Source organism: Chaetodon auriga, chromosome 2 (assembly GCF_051107435.1).
Source record: "Chaetodon auriga isolate fChaAug3 chromosome 2, fChaAug3.hap1, whole genome shotgun sequence".
In the NCBI taxonomy this organism is placed as follows: Eukaryota; Metazoa; Chordata; class Actinopteri; order Chaetodontiformes; family Chaetodontidae; genus Chaetodon; species Chaetodon auriga.
Window position 1 is genome coordinate 4404174 of NC_135075.1, and position 17261 is coordinate 4421434.

The following is a 17261-nucleotide window of genomic DNA, read 5'->3' on the forward strand; positions in this document are numbered from 1 at the left end:
AAAGATAAATCACACAGAACAAAAACAAAGGAAAAGGAAGTCGATTGGTCAGCTGAATGTGCTGGTGCTCCCTACGTGAACACTGAGAAATTCTGGCATTTCTCTTCAAGAGACAGGATTTCAGGTCGGCCCAAAATGTCATTAGATTTGTCACTACGCACATTTTCTAGCGAGAGGTTTTAAAAATTGCAAGATCAGCAAAAAAGTAATTTAGTTGGCAACTAATTCTTCTACACACTTGCAGTCTTCAGGCACTTAAGCACTTGGGCACTGTTGACAATAACCATAAATCCATCACAAGTATGCACTTGACATCTTCCAAGTAGTTTAAGTGTAGCTTTTGGGTGGGATCCTACACATGTCAGTGACAGGAAGCACAACACACTGCAGTGACTCCAATCTTTCCATGTGGTTTGAATCCCTTAATGTATGAGCCAAATGCTTCTACATGAGATGTGATGTAAGTAAGATAAATGACCACTCGGCCAGGAAATCCAGTCGCAGTCACTTCAGCCAACATCACATGTGGAACAGCATTTCATCAACTCACTCATGTTATACATTGCTCAGTTTGAACTGTTTGTATGGTAATTCCTTTAAAGAGCTAAATAATTTCTGTCACTAATCCAGACATATAGACATGTGTTTTTTAAGCTTTATGTATAAACTCTGCTGCTTGGATTCAGTCCAGATTTCAGATCAAAGTCATGTTTTTCTAAAGCGCAAAGGCTCAGTGTTTGCTGTTGTATATCCCAGAGGAAGCAGAGTGATTATCGATGAACAGATGGAAACTTTTGTCCTGCATTTACTGAACACATGCAGTCTACCTCAACGCAGGTCTGAGAGAGTCTTCCCGATGAGCTCTGCTCATAGAGTTGAAAAAGATTCTGTGGAAATGATCATGTGAAAACTCTTTTTGTCTCTTTGCAGTGTAACAGCATGGACAGCTATGAGCTGAGTATGACTGGCATTTTGACTGCAGTTTTTCTCAGGGGACTGTCTGGGACCTTGACTCTGGATCACATGCAGCGGTTGTATAGGCACACAGGATCCAGTGGGGGCTTGTCTTGAGGAAAGAAAACGTGTATTCTGCTATGAAATATTATAGTGCGTTATTTGCTCAGTTGTGTATCTTATTTCTGAAGATGTAATAACTCATGTTTTAGAGCTTTACAGCAGATGGCCATAATAACTCTAGCAGGGTTGTTTTAGTGATACCAGTGACTCCACAGTTACTTCACTGGGAGCTGAGATTTCACGCTTTTCAACACACTTATAGGCTGCGTTGTGTATTGAAACAGTCACCAGCTATTAGAGTGTCAGGACACTCCCAGCAGTACCAAATGCTGCAACACATTTCTGAAAGGAGGGAGACTGGGAGTCTCCTTTTTCAAGCCAGAAAGGCAATTGGCAAGCCAGTGCTGTCATTGCCCTATTTATCATAGTGGTATACATGCATGTCTCTATTAGATCTTAGCTGTGATTGACTGTTCACTAACCACCCGCTTGCAAATGTTAATCAAACTTGGCAACTGCAACTCAGCAGGCCTGTCAATAGCAATATGTGTTCTACAAATAGTGAAGGGTGGGGTCTTTTTCTATGCCTTTCAAACACTGAAAACAGATCAGCATAAGTTTAAAGACTGGACTAAACTCTGTGTGTGTTTTTCATCTTGAACAGAAGCTGAAAATGCTGAAAACTATAACTAGCTTACTACCTAAAGCAGAAAATGTTAATGTGGTGCTTCCGGCTGCATTGTTCTGTATTTATGTTAAAAAAAGCTTCATTCGGGACTTACACAGGCACTGTTTCAAATTCCCCCAAGGTGTGGTAGGCAGTCCTACATGCTTTTATATGAGTGTTTAAGGTAACGGTTACACTTCAGCAACTGCAGCTGTGCAGAAATTTTCAAGTTAACTCTGAATTGCCAGTTTAGCCTGAATACTCAAAATGAGTGTATCTGTAGACATCTTTACATTTACAGTACAATCCAACACACCTGCAGAGCACATCAGATATCCAAAAGTGTCTATCACCCTCTCAGTCTCAATTAGATGTTTTTCTAAAACTGTTTTTAATGGGTTGTTGATAAAAGATAGATAATGTTGAAAATTACAAACAGAAGGTCAAAGAAAGAAAAGAAACATCTGCACAAGAACTTAAGCAAACAAAGACAAATGAATCGAATCGGTCACTTGGACTAAAGTGAATCATTTCAATAGATTAGATATTGATATTGAAAATGGTCTAAGAGTTTGTTGTAGTAAAGGTTAGTTTATGAGCATATGGAAAAAATGGCCCCATGTCTTCTTAAAACTATCCCTTAAGTTTTTTCCATATTACCAAAGCAGAAGGTATCTCTAATCCAAGAGTGATGGATAGGTGGAGTAGGGGATTTCCACTAGAGAAAAATCAGGCGTCTAGCCAAGAAAGTTTGAAAAGCTACAAAGATCTTCATGTGACTTGATATTGCAGGCGTGAGGGCGAGTTCAACTAACTGTGCGTTCACACCAAAAGAGGCAAAAGAGGCAAAAGAGGCAAGGACGCCGGAAGTTAATACATTTTCAATGAGAGCCCGGCGTCCTGAGCGGCCAAAGCGTAGCCGCCGTCAGCCGCGCGTCTAGAGCGTCCAAAGCGGCTAAAGCGTCCAAAGCGGCACCAGATGAAAAGTTGAAATTCGGTTAACTTTATGGTAATTAGCTATGACGCGGTTCAGCGGCAACCGGCGGCAACCAATCAGAGTAGAGGTGTCCTTCGCTCGAGCGAGCCCCAAAGAACAACGCATGTAACTTTGTTTCCTAGTTCCGTCATGGATGCCGAGAAATTGATCACTTGTGTGCGGGCACAGCACACATCACAGCGATGTCATCCAAATCCATGATGAGTCGATATGATTTTGAGGGTTAAACGCGCATATTTATAGTCGTCGCAGACCATGTTGATGATACAATAATAACAATTATGAGCGGGAGTTAATTTAATTCGCTAACGGCCTCACCCCATTTTCCCCGTTCTTCCAAAAAAGGAACACTCTTTGGCCACACACACACACACACACACACACACACACACACACACACACACACACGAACTTGACGAACTTGTATGACACCAAACGAAAGACAAGCAGACAACACCACATGCGTAATTGTGCACAGAGATGCTGCAGCTGAGACGTAAGGAGCGCGCATTTGCACCCGTGTGTGTGTGAGTGTGTGTGTGTGTGTGTTAATTAATTAACACAAATGTGTGTGTGTGTGTGTTAATTAATTAATTAATTGCTTCCTCCTCAATACGTCAATCCGCTCGTGACTAGATGGTGATTTTGATTTATGTTCATGCTCAGAGATTTTTTTTTTCTTCTGTATTTAATGACACACAAAACCTCCCATGCAACTAGGCATGCTTTAAACTGAAGGTGAACAACAGCAAGCAGCACTATGCCGCTGTCAAGAAGTCTGCTTTGCGGCTCCTTTAAATGACTAGCGCGATTTAACTTTGACGTCAGTCACGTGAAGAGCGACCAAAGCGGCTAAAATATTTTGCCGCTTTGGAAGCTGTCCTGTTTCTCGCGCAGCCTCGGGCGTCCTTGCCTCTTTTGCCTCTTTTGGTCTGAACGCACAGTAAGGCAGTGACTGTAGATAGTTTGACAGAGACACAGATCATTTGTGAAATTGTACTGAATATTTCCAACCAAATGTTATGGAGTGAGGGATATGTCCAAAGCATATGGATAGCGGTAGCTGTAGATTGATGACATGTTTCGCAGACTAGATCAAAGTCCTCATGCATCCTTGATGGTTTAACCTTCATGACGTGATAGCGGTGAGGAACCTTACACTGTAGCAGAGATGAAGGAGGAGTGAACCTTTCGCAAACACTCATCCCATCCATCATCTTCAACTTACAATTGTAAATCATCCTCCAATAGTGTTTTAATAGAGTGCAGTGAGGTAGGATTCAGTGAATGGACGAAACTACACAAAACAGAGATCATGCCCTTCATAGCAGGTAGTGGGATCACAAAGGGGTCAACACTAGCAGCTGCAGGAAAATTAGGAAACCTAAGGTAAGCATTTCTTAGAAAACTGAGAACCTCAAAGTACCTAAAAATAATGTTTAGGAAGATTACACTTCTGAGAGTTGTTGGAAAGATGCCAATATATTATCAGCATATAACTGATTGTTTGGATACCACAAGCACTTCAGGAAGAAAAAGTTCTAAAGAAACGTGGAATAATGGATGCTAGGAAAGAGACGCTCTGAATGCCAGAACACTGGCTAAATTGTTTCCATATCCTTAGCGTTGATTTAACTGTTACATTTTTTGAATGAGGAGAGACAGAGATTCACAGAAGTATGAACAAGAGCAGACAGGCTGGTCTAGAAGAGGAGGACTCCATTATTATCCATGTTGGGGGAGAATAGGAGGCCTCCAGATGAAGCCAGAAATGAATTGAATTCCTAGTTAGAGGCCTAGTCATAAAATCTAATATTTGGCAATGCTAGACCCTGGCAAGGTTTTGGCCTCTGAAGGCTTTACGGAGTCTTGGAGTCTTCCTGTTCCAGATAAATTAAGACATTATCAGTCTTACAAAAGAAGGGCTGAGGAAGAAGAATGGGTAGACACTGGAAAACTTTGGGAGGATACTCATTTTAACAGATGTCATCTGGGCCGCTAGAGATGAATTTATCAAAGAGTAGCGCCCAAAATCATTCTATATCTTAGCAACTAACAGAAGAATGTTGTCTTAGTTTTGTTGTTAGATAATTCTGAGACAAGACTCGGGTTGTCAAAGTTTATAACCTGCAATGCCGTTATCCTGTGCTACTCTGTGTTATGACAGCTGAAAAGAAGTGCAGTGATTCTACTGGCACAATGAGATTCAGCTTGCCAGCTTTGTGGCTGATGACTGGAATCACTGGTAACCAAGCGTATTTGGTTTAATGTACGAGACCCATCAGTGACTGTTTCTTGTCACAGTTATAGTAGCCTACATGCTAGGATAAAATTACATATTATCCCTTAAATTCATCAAATAAGTGCAATCAATACAACAGAAATTAAACGAGTGCCGCAAAAACTGTACCTTTTCTTGCTAAGCCTGGGTGAATCACAAATGTCTATCAAAAAGTCCAAAGAAGGGAGATTTAGGAGATGGAAATGTAAGCCACATACACACCTCAGTCATTCACATTGACAGCTTCTGTCATCATACTCATTTATTATGACATAACCTTTGAAAAGCCACTTCAGAACTGACTCACCTGAGTCCAGGGACAGAGTGTGTGAAGCAGCTACCTGACAAATAAATCATTTTCTTTTGATTGACCAGCCACTCTGTCACCCTGACAGACAGCTTAGGAAGTCTGTGTGTGGGAGCTTATTTCCAGAGAAATCAGGTAAGAGTCCTAAAGTGTTTTGAAGTGAGTCACCATTTGGTGTTAGCATGCCAAGAAAGTACCAAGCTAGCTCATCACTTGTCACCGTACTTCTTGCAGTCAATGCAGTCTACATGGTGCAGACAGCACACACTCTCCACTGATGGCCAAGATATAGAAATTAACATTTGAATTTTGTTTTCAACATATGATTATGTTTTCATTAACAACTACCTCATAGTTCACGATGAGATTATGTATGTAAAGGCTAACCCTTTCATGCATGGTGTCCACTATAGGCATGTTACTGTGAGTCATAGCCAACATGAACATTTTCCAAAAGTGCCATTATCAGTGTATTGACTCCATTAATGCATGATAACACATCACTGGTTGTCTCAATTCACACAACTCTCTGACTTTTCAGCAAAGCACTGTGTGGATAATCACCAGAGAATGAGGCCAGGTAATTGGAGGTGTTGATTCACTGTCTTAGCTAGCTACTAGCATTACCATGCTAATAAAGCACCTTGCTATCCAGCTGATCTTTGAAAACTCAGTTTGTGCTGAGTCCTCCCTGGCTAAACTGATCAAAGAGAGCAGGTTGATCATTTGAGATCTTTAGTGTCCACCGCTTTAATGTTGAGTATGTGGAAAGATCTCTGATGGTTCAGAGCTCCCATGGGGTGAAAAAGCTGCCCTGTTTGATGGAGATCCTAAGCAGACACTCCCAGTTGTCAAAATAGCAGGCAGGGTTCAAATAGTCAAAGCTTGCATCCAAATGTCACTCCTCTATCCTCTGTTAAAGAACTACAGGAGAAAGAAAATGTATAAAAAATGTGTGTGTGACAAATAATTACTATGATCTTAATGTACAAATATACACATCATTATTACTGCACTATAATTTAAGAGTTTTCTGTGTGTTTAAGGATACCATTCACCCTTTGTCACATTCCTTCAAGATTCACTATTAACATTGGTTGGAGGTTTGGAGGGGTGGGCCCAGAGGGATCATGGGAGGCTGGGAAAGCAGTGAAAGCAATGGAAAGGGCTGGAGTACAGGGACAAAAAAGTCTCAGGGGTCAGGGGAGGGTCAGGGAAAAAGGCTGCAATGTCTAAAGGGAACTGTGTTCTAGTTTATCCAACTCACTGCAGGCAGGAAACAGGTGAAGTGCCGCAGTGCAAAAAACATTCTCCTTCTATTAACCAGATCAGACAAGGCGTTGTGTTTTTCTCTTACCTGTGTTTTTTTTAATGTGTGTCAGTTTTTTCATGTTTTGAAGATTATATGTACTGCCACAGAGCTGGGAACTGAACGCTGCAGCCTATTACACTGGCTAAACATAAGCTTGATTGTATGTTTCAGTGTGAAGTCAACACTCACTGCTTGTTGTAACTAACTAGTTTAACCTCACCACTTCATTTGTACTTACTCTGGGAGGGATGTTTCATGTAGTGCATCACTCACACCGTAAGAACCCACTTGTTATATGTTGCATCACTATACACCCGACTGAATGTGTTACACTATGGGACATGTTTTGGACTCCATATTGCACATTTCAAATATTCCTTAAACTTAATGCTGAGAACTTTTGCACACACAATAGCCAATATTTTGCACCTTCCTGCATAACACTGTACAGTTTTTTTCATTTAAATGAGTGAAATATTGTACAAATTGTTTTTATTGGTGTTTGTATTGTTGTTCCATATCTTTTTCATGTTATTATTAATTTTCTATTTATTCTTCTTGACTTACAGAACTTGCTTTCATCTTTCTTAACATTATCATCTTTCTTTTTTTCTCATACTACGTTTGTGATGCACCAACACAAGATAAATTCTCTGTATGTGAAAACTTACTTTGCAATAATCCTGATTCTGATTCTGATAATATGTAAGAGAAAGACACAACTAAAGAAAGAAACTAAGAGTTTTAATGGGCATCTATGGCTCTAATGATTTTCTATTAAAAAGTGACATTATTCTCATTTATGTCATTTCAGAATATGAGTTCATACACAGAGGTATAAAGGCAAAATATTCATTTTAGTAAGACTTTAAAAAAAACTTCAGAAAGAGTCACAAATGCCAAAAGGCAACCAGATATATTTCTAGTGGATAACATGCAAGACAAACTTCCTTTCATCTTCAAAAAGATAACTGCAAAGACAATTTTATAGAGAAATTGGGCCACTTGTGTCAGATGTTCAAGAGTTGCCAAATCCTGTGTGCTTTGCTGGTGCTATCCTGCAACGATAAACTTCATTATCAGCAGCCTGGAGAGGCCCTGCCTGGCCCTCCCCTCTATCTCCACTATAAGATTGTGAGCAGACACCTGTCTTTGGTCCGGGGCATTTCTATCTGGAGGAAGCACTTTATCAGGAATAAAAGCACCCTGCCACCCTGACAGATAACTCCTCCTCAGCTTATCCTCCTGCATATACTACAGAGGACACAGCAATGTGTCATTTTTAGGAAGAAACTTTGGGATCAGGTCGTGATCCACCAGCCAGTCCACTGCACACAAGTCCCTCCTTATTACCATGAATCAATGTGCAAATGGTCTTAGAATAAATCAAATGTGGCACGCAGTGATTATGTAATTACATTATCTCATCAAAAGATTAATTAAGACCAGCCCCCTAATAGTTGTAGATGAAGAAGTGGCCCATTTTATCATCCACATGCTCTATTTAAAGAGCGCTTTGATGAAATGTGTTGAGTGTATATGTCTCACATGATGTCGTTTTAGTGCAGAGCTTTACACACGATACAATCTAGTCCAATAACACAGGACTAAAACAGTCCTGAAATAAATCCTAAGTTTATAAATCTTATGAATATGTACAATATATTTACACAGGCAGTGATTACTGAATCATTATTGTATTGCATTACATTATACTGCAATGGTATTTCTATTATTTTGGTCAGTCCCTGTATTAGTCTCCAGTGTAGCTACAGTGTAGAGTCTACCTCTGCATATGTAATTCCTCCAGGACACGAACATCTGGATCTGCTACTGCCTCATACCGCACACACCTCTGACTTTTGACTTTTAAAAGCCATTTCATTTGCATCAGAAGCAGATCAAATAACTCAGATATTCAGCTATATAGTGCACTGACCTGCTAAACCATTCCAGCTAAATGTTTAAATCATAGTTCATGAAGTTTTCAGCTAAATAAAAGTCCTTCATGCTTCATTCTATCATCAGTTTATACAACACACACACAGTGATTCAATCTATACATGAGAGCTTTGACATTTGCTGTTTTTCTGAAATTGTACAGGAACAGATGTGTTTCTTGTCCACTTTCTTTGAAGTAAATAGAAGAGCAGTATGTTTTGCATGAGCAGTGATATACTGTATGACTGAAAAGACTCTTTTCAACAGAGGATCCCAGAAGCACAGTACCCCCATAGTACCAGCCACACTTCTTGATGGACACTACAACCACCTCGGGATACTACAAAATACACTAATATACTGTATAGTCTCTAAGTCTTCCAAACTTTTAAATCTAAGGCACACCTCTGAAATAAAAGTATCTGAAGGCTGGAGGCCAGAGAGAATTTATGAGCAAATCCAGATTCTCCAGCTCCAGTGTCTGTCCAGTGTGGGAGAGCTGAAGCAGTGTGCAGTAAGGTGAGGGATGGTGGTGACTGGTATGAGACTGCTGTGAGAGGATGTTCACCACAGGAGGAGTGTTTGACTCACTACTCCAGACAGACCCTGAGCTCACTATTTATGTTCCTATTCATATACCTGGGGACCAGCAAGTGTCTCCGCTCCCTCCATATGCTCATGACATATGGCTTGGCTTGGTATTGAGAATGGGACAAAAAAGGGAGCGCTGCATAGCTAAACTTTAGGAAGACTGAGATTTAAATGATTTGTGTTAGATTCAAAATGAGGTGCTAAATGCTGGACTGCAGAAAGAATTCTCAGAACTTAAGCAATACAATTAAGGTCTATGAAGCGCTACAGAAAAATGTGCTGTTTTGTTTCAGTCTCACCACTTTCATTAACTTAGTATCCAGCAGCAGCACTTTGTGCACTTGTTATATTTTCATTAAAATGTCCACATTCTATACTGCATATCCAAGAGGAGGAGACAAGATTACATAGTTTATCAAATCGTAGGAGCTGATACATTAATTGCTGCTTCCCACCAAAGAAGGCAGTGCCTCTATGTTGATAGAGCGGTGAGTGACGTGCAACAAGGGTCTAGGGCTGTGCGATATGACGACATATATCTTGTGACAATAGAAAAACAACTATCCTTTCATATTATGATCTATTGTTTATTTCATTGTGTCACAAATCACAATTTTATAGCCATATTTTTCATCATTTGGGCAACGCAGGCAGGAAATTTGCATAGAGATAACACAAACAAAGTGAACGTCACACAGAATGCGATATTTCAGAACTGGAGGACTCCCCAAGACAAAATGAGGAGCTCATACCTAAAAGAGGAGCGAAATCTGTCCATTCTGAATGAAAAGACTGTCAAGGACCAGAAAATCATACTTTGCAAATTATGCCACAGACTGGTCCTCACAAAAGACTGAAAGACCCCTAACTTCTTTTACCACCTGCACACTCTATTTACCTATTAATATTTAATATTTAATATTTTGCTACCTGCTTGATTACAGGAACAACCGTTTTCATCATTTTAAGATCCCAATATCACAGCCAAAGAAGCTGTTAAGGTTAAAATGGGGGTGAACACAAACAGACTAGTAAAACACTAACTCAAATAAAATAGCATTACTGGATGTTGAAGAACAATGTCGATATTTGGGAGTTTAGGAAACTGGATTATGACATATTGGCCAACAGTAATTTTAGGATAGTTTGGTATTTCTATACTGAAATTTCATATTACTCATCAGCTGACTTAAACGTTGATACGAGTATCCAATTTATTGTTATAGGTTGATTAAAAAGTAAAAAATGTTACATTTACTACAAGATACATTATTGTATGTTCTCTTTTTATACTTTTCCAGCTCAGCCAAATATGAAAAAACAATTTATTATTGTTTGTTTCTCCAAATTTCTCACATTCTCATTTTTTTACATGCAAACTGACAACGTGTCAAGTAGTCTATAGTCAGTTTCTGTTTTCTGAGATAGAAATCAGAGTCGTCCAAAAATTTAATAAATAAAGCTGTGAACACAGTATGATGGTCTGTGCTGTGAAAGCATCTTTTGACTTACCTCCATCAGGTTTGACGAACAAGACAGGACGATCTTTCCTCTCCGCCTCTCTCTCTGTCACCTCTTCCTTCACCTCTTTGTGGTCTTCACTGTAAGGGTTAAACAGCTCCTGACCTGGCTTTTTGCTGGCCTCACTCTTATCCAGCGTGAACCTTACTGGCGGCTGGGTGGTGGTGGTGGTAATGAAACGGACCATAGGGGTTGTCAGGTACTCAGGCCACCTGGGGAAGCTGGTGCTGAGATCAGATGTGGTCTTTTTGTAGCTGCTGGTTGGATCCCTGCTCTCTGACTCCTCATGGCTTCTCTCCTGTTGTGCTGACTTTATCTTGTAGGGTACATCCCCACCTTCAGGCCCAGTGACACTGTGAAATGCTACTATTTCTTTCTCCTCCTCTTCCTCTATATCTTCTCCATCCACCCCTTCCTCACTGTCTGGTGCGACTGTCCCCTGTAATTCTTTCTGAGCATGTGAACTTGCCTGGGGATGGACTGGGCTCTCTGTACTTCTCAGTATGTGTAGTGGAAAGTTCACTTCTGTTCCACTATCTGAAAGCCTTTGCTGACTGTCTTGACTGTCTACACCCGCCACTGAAGGACTAACGTTGATCTGACTCACTGAACCTCTTGGTGTCACACTATCTGATGCATTTTGGTGATGTGTCATAGACTCAGTGCCTCTCTGATGATGAACTGCACTGTCTGAAACCTTAGGTGGATACTCTGGGTGTTTTTCACTCCCTAATCCTTGGTTTTGTGGAAATATGATGCCATCTGAACTTCTGAGCACATGCAAAGGATTCTCAAAATCTGTCTGTGTACTAAGATCACTGAATGCGACACTTTGTACACTTGTTAGATCCTGAGAGGGCTGCCAAGAAGTAGTGGCATCCTTGTTCATATGTGACCTGACAGTACTCTGCTCTACTCTCAGAGGACTTTCTGTCACTTCCTCTCTGTCTGCAGGATGGCCATGAACTCCATATTGCTCTCTCAGCTCCAGCTTGCTTTGTCTGCCAAAGCTCTGAAGGGCAGAGGTTCTGTCAGAGCCACGGGACACAGAGATGACCTTGTTGGAGGAGGAGGACTGGGTGGGGAAGACCACAGATTGAGGGTAGGTCTCTTGAGAGTCTGTAGGGCCGTAATCATAAACATCTGGCTCCTCCTTATCCAAAGAGGGCAATTTGAAGAGAGGGAGGTTCCCATTTGGAGGAAGGCGATGTGGTGTGGATAATTGATCCATGCGCCCTTCCTGGTCAAACCTGTCAGTGTAACTGTTGCCCCTGCGGTCCTCCTCTGTTGATGCAGCTAACATTGGTTTCTGGACCTTGTGCGGATCACAGTCTGGCACAGGGTAGCACATTAACTTTCCCCCTTCATTGGGGCAGTGGCAGACCTGGCAGTAGTCAATGTGGAAGGAGTGTCCGGCCTCATACTTTTGGCCATCATAAACACATCCGACACGTTCACACTGCATGCAGCCATCTGCAGGCTCTGAAACCTCAATGCAGTTTGGTGGCATATCCGGACAGCTGATGAAGTGGCAGCTGATCCGGCCCCCTCCTGTGGGGCAGGAGCACTCTGTGCTGCCATAGTCAACAAAGTAAGAGTTCCCCTCAGGCACCTTGCCATTCTTGAATCCAGCACTGATGCAATCATAGTATTGGTAACCCTCGCATGTGCATCCTTTTTGTAGGCATGAAGCACAACAGGTGCCGCTCTCCAGCACTTCTTCAATACAGTTGTCCAGCTGGGGACAGTCCACACCAGTGCAGTCACGCTGGCACAAGCAGACACTCAAATAGAGAAAGAGAAATGTACACCTCAGCAGTGTGACTTCAGCTACTACAAGACCAGCCATGGCACCAGGTGTGTGTACAACAATCAAAGGAGATCAGGTATCGTCCTCGGCCTTTAGTGTGTCTTCAAGGATTCTGGCACATTCTGCCTTTGTGAACCAAGTCTACTCTGCAAGAAAGAGGAGAAATAGACACAGACATGCAGACACAGGCTTATTTCTCAAAATGAAAGCAGACCAACATCTGGCATCATAGTTGAGCTCACGAGAGTCCAATTTTTACAGCCTCATAGTTGTCCTGACATTATGGCTACGTGCTCCTCATAAACATCAGCTGCAGCTATTTTGAATCATTATGCAGACTGTCATGATGAAACTTGGAACCTACCCAAGTCTTATTTCTACCCCATCGCTGATTATCTCCATGAGAAAAATTGCCATAACAATCTTGGATCGCAATCAACCCCAAAGTCTAACTGCTGAACATAGAGACTTCATAATGCTTCAGTGGTTGAGTGTGTTGGAAATTGATTACACTTTATGGAAAGTATATTCTCTGAAGTAATTAGTGGACTAAAGACCAAAGCGCAAAGTCTTCTTTGACTAATGATTCTTGTTCAAAATGATGTATTTAATAAGTTTCAGACTGGAAGTGACTGGTTTCACACAGCCCCACTCTAGAGTCAGTTCACTAGTTCATTTCAGTGAAATGCAGAAATCAAACAAATAAAATTCGGAAGTCGTTTGTTCATTTTGTCAGACAGGATCAACAACATAATCAAAGCTTCTAAATTGGCATAAGTCCCTTCTGCTCCACACTGTGACAGAATTTAACACACTGACATTTTTCTCTTTGTCAAAATGTATTTGCACAGATCTAATGTATCATCAAAGACACTGAGCATAGTTTTCCATGGCAATGGATACTGGCTCTGTTAATTGACTGATATTCATGAAGTTTCTATGAAGTGCTGAATTTAACACTTATTTGTCACAAATGGTGCTGTCAGAAATCGGTAAATATGCTCTAAATAAGGGCAGTTATTCACATCATCATCTGAGAATAACTTTAAAAGCTTGGAAGTAGTTAACACGTGTTACTCAGAGGTGTATCATGTTAAGAATTGTTTTTCTTATCTTTGCCATGCATGTAATACAAAAGAAGCTAAACAAATCAACAACTTGACCGCTTGCCCCTAGAAAATGACACTAAGAAAGCTACATTGTTCTAGCCTATTTATGGAGTAATAACTATTGATGTTTAAGCATTTCAGAAGGAGACGAATGATTTTGTTTGTTATTAACCTTCTAATGTTTCAGGTTTTCCAACCAGCAAACTGAATTTCCTTGGCGTGGCAAAAAGTACATGTAAAACAATTATGTTTGGTTACAAAAGCCTCAACAAGCTCTATCATAAAGCCTTTGTTGTGAAGCTTCTCAGACCCCTCTCAGGCTGGTTTTGATATTTTACAGTTTCAGGGCCAAGAAGTTTGAACCACAAAATACTGTATGAAGCAGAGAAAAAGAAGAGGATTTGAGTAGTTTGGCATTCCTTGCCCTAAACTTTCAGAGTTTCTGTAACAGCCTACTTGGGGGGATGACTGGCCCAAGCACACCCCAAAGGTCTTCTGTCACTGAACTGAGCTTATTTCTAACCTGAGAAGTGGGGATCACAGAAGTGATGAAAGCTGGCGAGGAAAGGCTGCAGAAGAATGCAAAGGGAGAGTGTATGCAGCCCGGTGTTTCCCAGAGCACTGAGAGATGGGGGATTCCTCGGGTTTCTCTCTTCCTGCACACACACTCAGCTGATCTCTGAACAGTCCCTGATGCCATGCAGCTCTGCCCACACGGACAAAAATAGGAGGATTCTCTAAAGGCTTCACTTTTGAAAAAGAACTGCTACGGGGCAACTTCTCAGAAACTTGCTATGCACCTTTGTATCACAGAAAAGACGATCTAACTTTTTTCTAAAGTACATGTGAGCAGATCATCATAGGCAGTGATACATTAAAGACACAATTAACTGCAATCAAAATCGTTTTAAAAGTATCATTATGTATTGTAGACGATCTGTAACGACACGAATATTACATAAACCCTTGTTTAAAGTCTGTTGAGGTTTCCGTGCTGCTGTCACACCTGTTAGCAGCATAAAAAGATTTTTCTTTAAGTTACTGATCGCTAAAGTTGACAACAGATCAGACAAAACAAACTAAACACGCACTGTACGTCTCCTTCTGCAACCTGTCACCTCTCTCCACCTGATCACTGGAAAAACTATCAAACTTGACCACTGACTGCAGTCAACAGTGCGAACAATGAAGTCCCAATGAAAGTAAAGTTAGAAAAAAAAAAAAAAAAAAGTCATCCGTATTGAGCGAAGTTCTTACCACAACATCCACGGATTAACGTGTGTGTTTGAGGCAGGCGGACAGAGTGTCGGTAAAAAGCTGCGGTTTAACGAGTGAAGCAGTTTGCAGACACCGGTTTGTGTTACCTTGTCGTTAGGGACTGATGGGCTGGAGAGCCGCCGGCTGCCGGTCCTCCGAGCGCCGCAAGTGTGAACCTTCAGAGCATCGCAGCGCTGCTGGGACCAGGCGGCCAGCAGGCGGAGGGGGAGGTGCGAAACAGTGCCCAGCTGGAGACTCCGGAGGAGATCCCACCTGCTGGCAGGGTCGGTGGTACACCCAGTTATGTTCACCGAATAATGTAGGACCCTCAGCACAATCTGATTGATCAGACTGGCCCACAGAGCCAGATAAGAATTGGTTTTGATTGGAGTTTTTCTTAAAACAGAAAGTTACTAAAAGGGACATGTTAGATGTAAAGAAAAAGCATGCTTTTATCAGTGCAAGAAAAAACATAATGTTCACAAAAGAATGGAAGGAAAAGCACAATCTGATGTCAGCGTGTTGGTGTTCCTACAACATCAGAATTCTGTTACTCTTGGACCATCACTACAACTGACCCATCACACTATTTTGATGCCAAAGCTTTGAAAAGACCAGAAAGATATGAACATGGAAGAAATTAGCCTTTCAAACACATGGTTAACGTAGTGAAAGGGTCTATTTGAATCCAAACCATGATCATTTCCCAAACCTAAACACATTGTGTTGATGACTAAACCTAACTAAGTAGCATTAGTGCCTAAACCTAACTAAACTGAAAACTTAAACCATTAAGTTTACTCTTAGTCTTAGTCTAAAAACAAGTCAAGAAATCAATACAATGATCCTGATGGAACATTAATTATAATGCCATAGGAACAACACCAGCAGGGTGACACCAGATAAACCCTCTGGGTCACACACCTACAAATCAGTAAATTATGAGACCAACCAGAACTGCTGTGTCATTCACAACAGTCTGGCTACAACTTTGAGGAATCGGGAGAAGCCAGAGAGCCATCACTAGCTTAACGTATCATAGAAACAGGGCAAGGTGAAACAGCTAGTGTGGCTCTGTCCAAAGTTCAAAATATGCCTACCTGCACCTTTAAAGCTGATTCACACGCTGTATCTCAACTGTTGTGTCCACTCACATATAACATGAAATGTTGTGGTTGACAGACAGCTATGTGTTGTAACTGAACAGTGAAGTCACCACTATGCGGCAATGCCCTGCATGCTCTTTACCAATAGTTACAACCAAATCAGAAAAAAATGGACTTTGGAAACTTCCATAGACTGCTGCTGTAACCAGAAAAGGCAGAAGTTATGCTTGTCTTGGGGCAACCAATATTTCCAAACACTGAAGAATCTGTGAACCTGTGTGTTTCTTCTTAAAATTCCACAACAACTACTTTGAACTCACATAATGTTTATATCTGTCCAAAAGGTAAGATAAACTGGGTTTAGGTTATTATTCCACTATATTTCTACTCTCACATTTATTATATCTATATGTTTATTGTAGTATATAGTCATATTGTATAACCAGAGTTACTGTGCTGCTGCACTCTCTTATATTTCCTTTAGAGCCATGTTGTTGGGCCCCAGGGTAAACTTAAGCTGCTGTCCACGGCTGTGTTTTAAGGATCTCGCATGTACCTTTAAAATGGAAGGCTCTAACCTTGGTTAAACAAGAACCTTGCTCTTACATCATTACTCATGCAGCTGTCTGTCAGTGTCCTGCCAGTTGCAGTCCATGCATGACACAAGGCCATAGGCTATCTCAACTAAGCACTCACAAAAAACAGAGCTCCTTCAAATACAGACTTGTTTTTGATGACCTGTTTGAGCCCTACTCCCTGGAGAGATGAAGATGTATGTCATTCCATGTCTTTGAATTCACATGTGGTAGAGTAATTATTCATCTTCAGTTTATTTTCGTATACTTTCCTCTATTAGATGGAGCATGACCGTGCAACAGCAAATGGCCAAAGTCTAAGCAACTTTATAACTTTAGACCAATCTTGTGTCTCCCCGACACCCCTTCCTTTATTTGAAGCTGCCCCTTTGGAGGGCATCGTAAAATTTGGTCCAACACGGCACATCCAGAGGACATCTGAGTTCAAAGAGTGTAAAGAGTGTGAGAGTTGTTTGGCATAAAATGTGGCATGCTCCATATTTGAAAGGACTCATCACTCATCATGTTGGAGTGCAGTGACCTGATCAGCAGTCTGGACCCCTCCCGGCAGCCGTATAAAGGTCCTAATGAGGAGCTGTCGGGGCCTGGGGTGAAGTGGTGGTCGGTGCTGTGATAAACAGATCGGCTCTGATCGCAGATACAACCACTGCCAGAGGAGAGGGCCAGCTTTCAACTAGAGATGAGAGATGAGGTAAAACAATAGAGAGGACTCACATTCAGAGTGTTCAAGGCTGGGTCAGTGGAAGGAC

General features: G+C 41.3%; 1 protein-coding gene across 1 annotated transcript in view; it reads right to left on the reverse strand.

The window, feature by feature from the left end:
* The window catches only part of fbln2 (fibulin 2), a 68885-nt gene extending 52931 nt beyond the window's left edge, over nucleotides 1-15954 (reverse strand). The window contains exons 1-3 of the mRNA XM_076754104.1: nucleotides 15911-15954; nucleotides 14918-15086; nucleotides 10626-12590 (exon numbers count right to left, since the gene is read on the reverse strand). Of these exons, the coding sequence (XP_076610219.1) occupies nucleotides 10626-12483 (1858 nt within the window). The 5' untranslated portion in view covers nucleotides 12484-12590; nucleotides 14918-15086; nucleotides 15911-15954. The remainder of the gene's footprint in view (nucleotides 1-10625; nucleotides 12591-14917; nucleotides 15087-15910) is intronic.
* Nucleotides 15955-17261: the final 1307 nt, after the last annotated feature.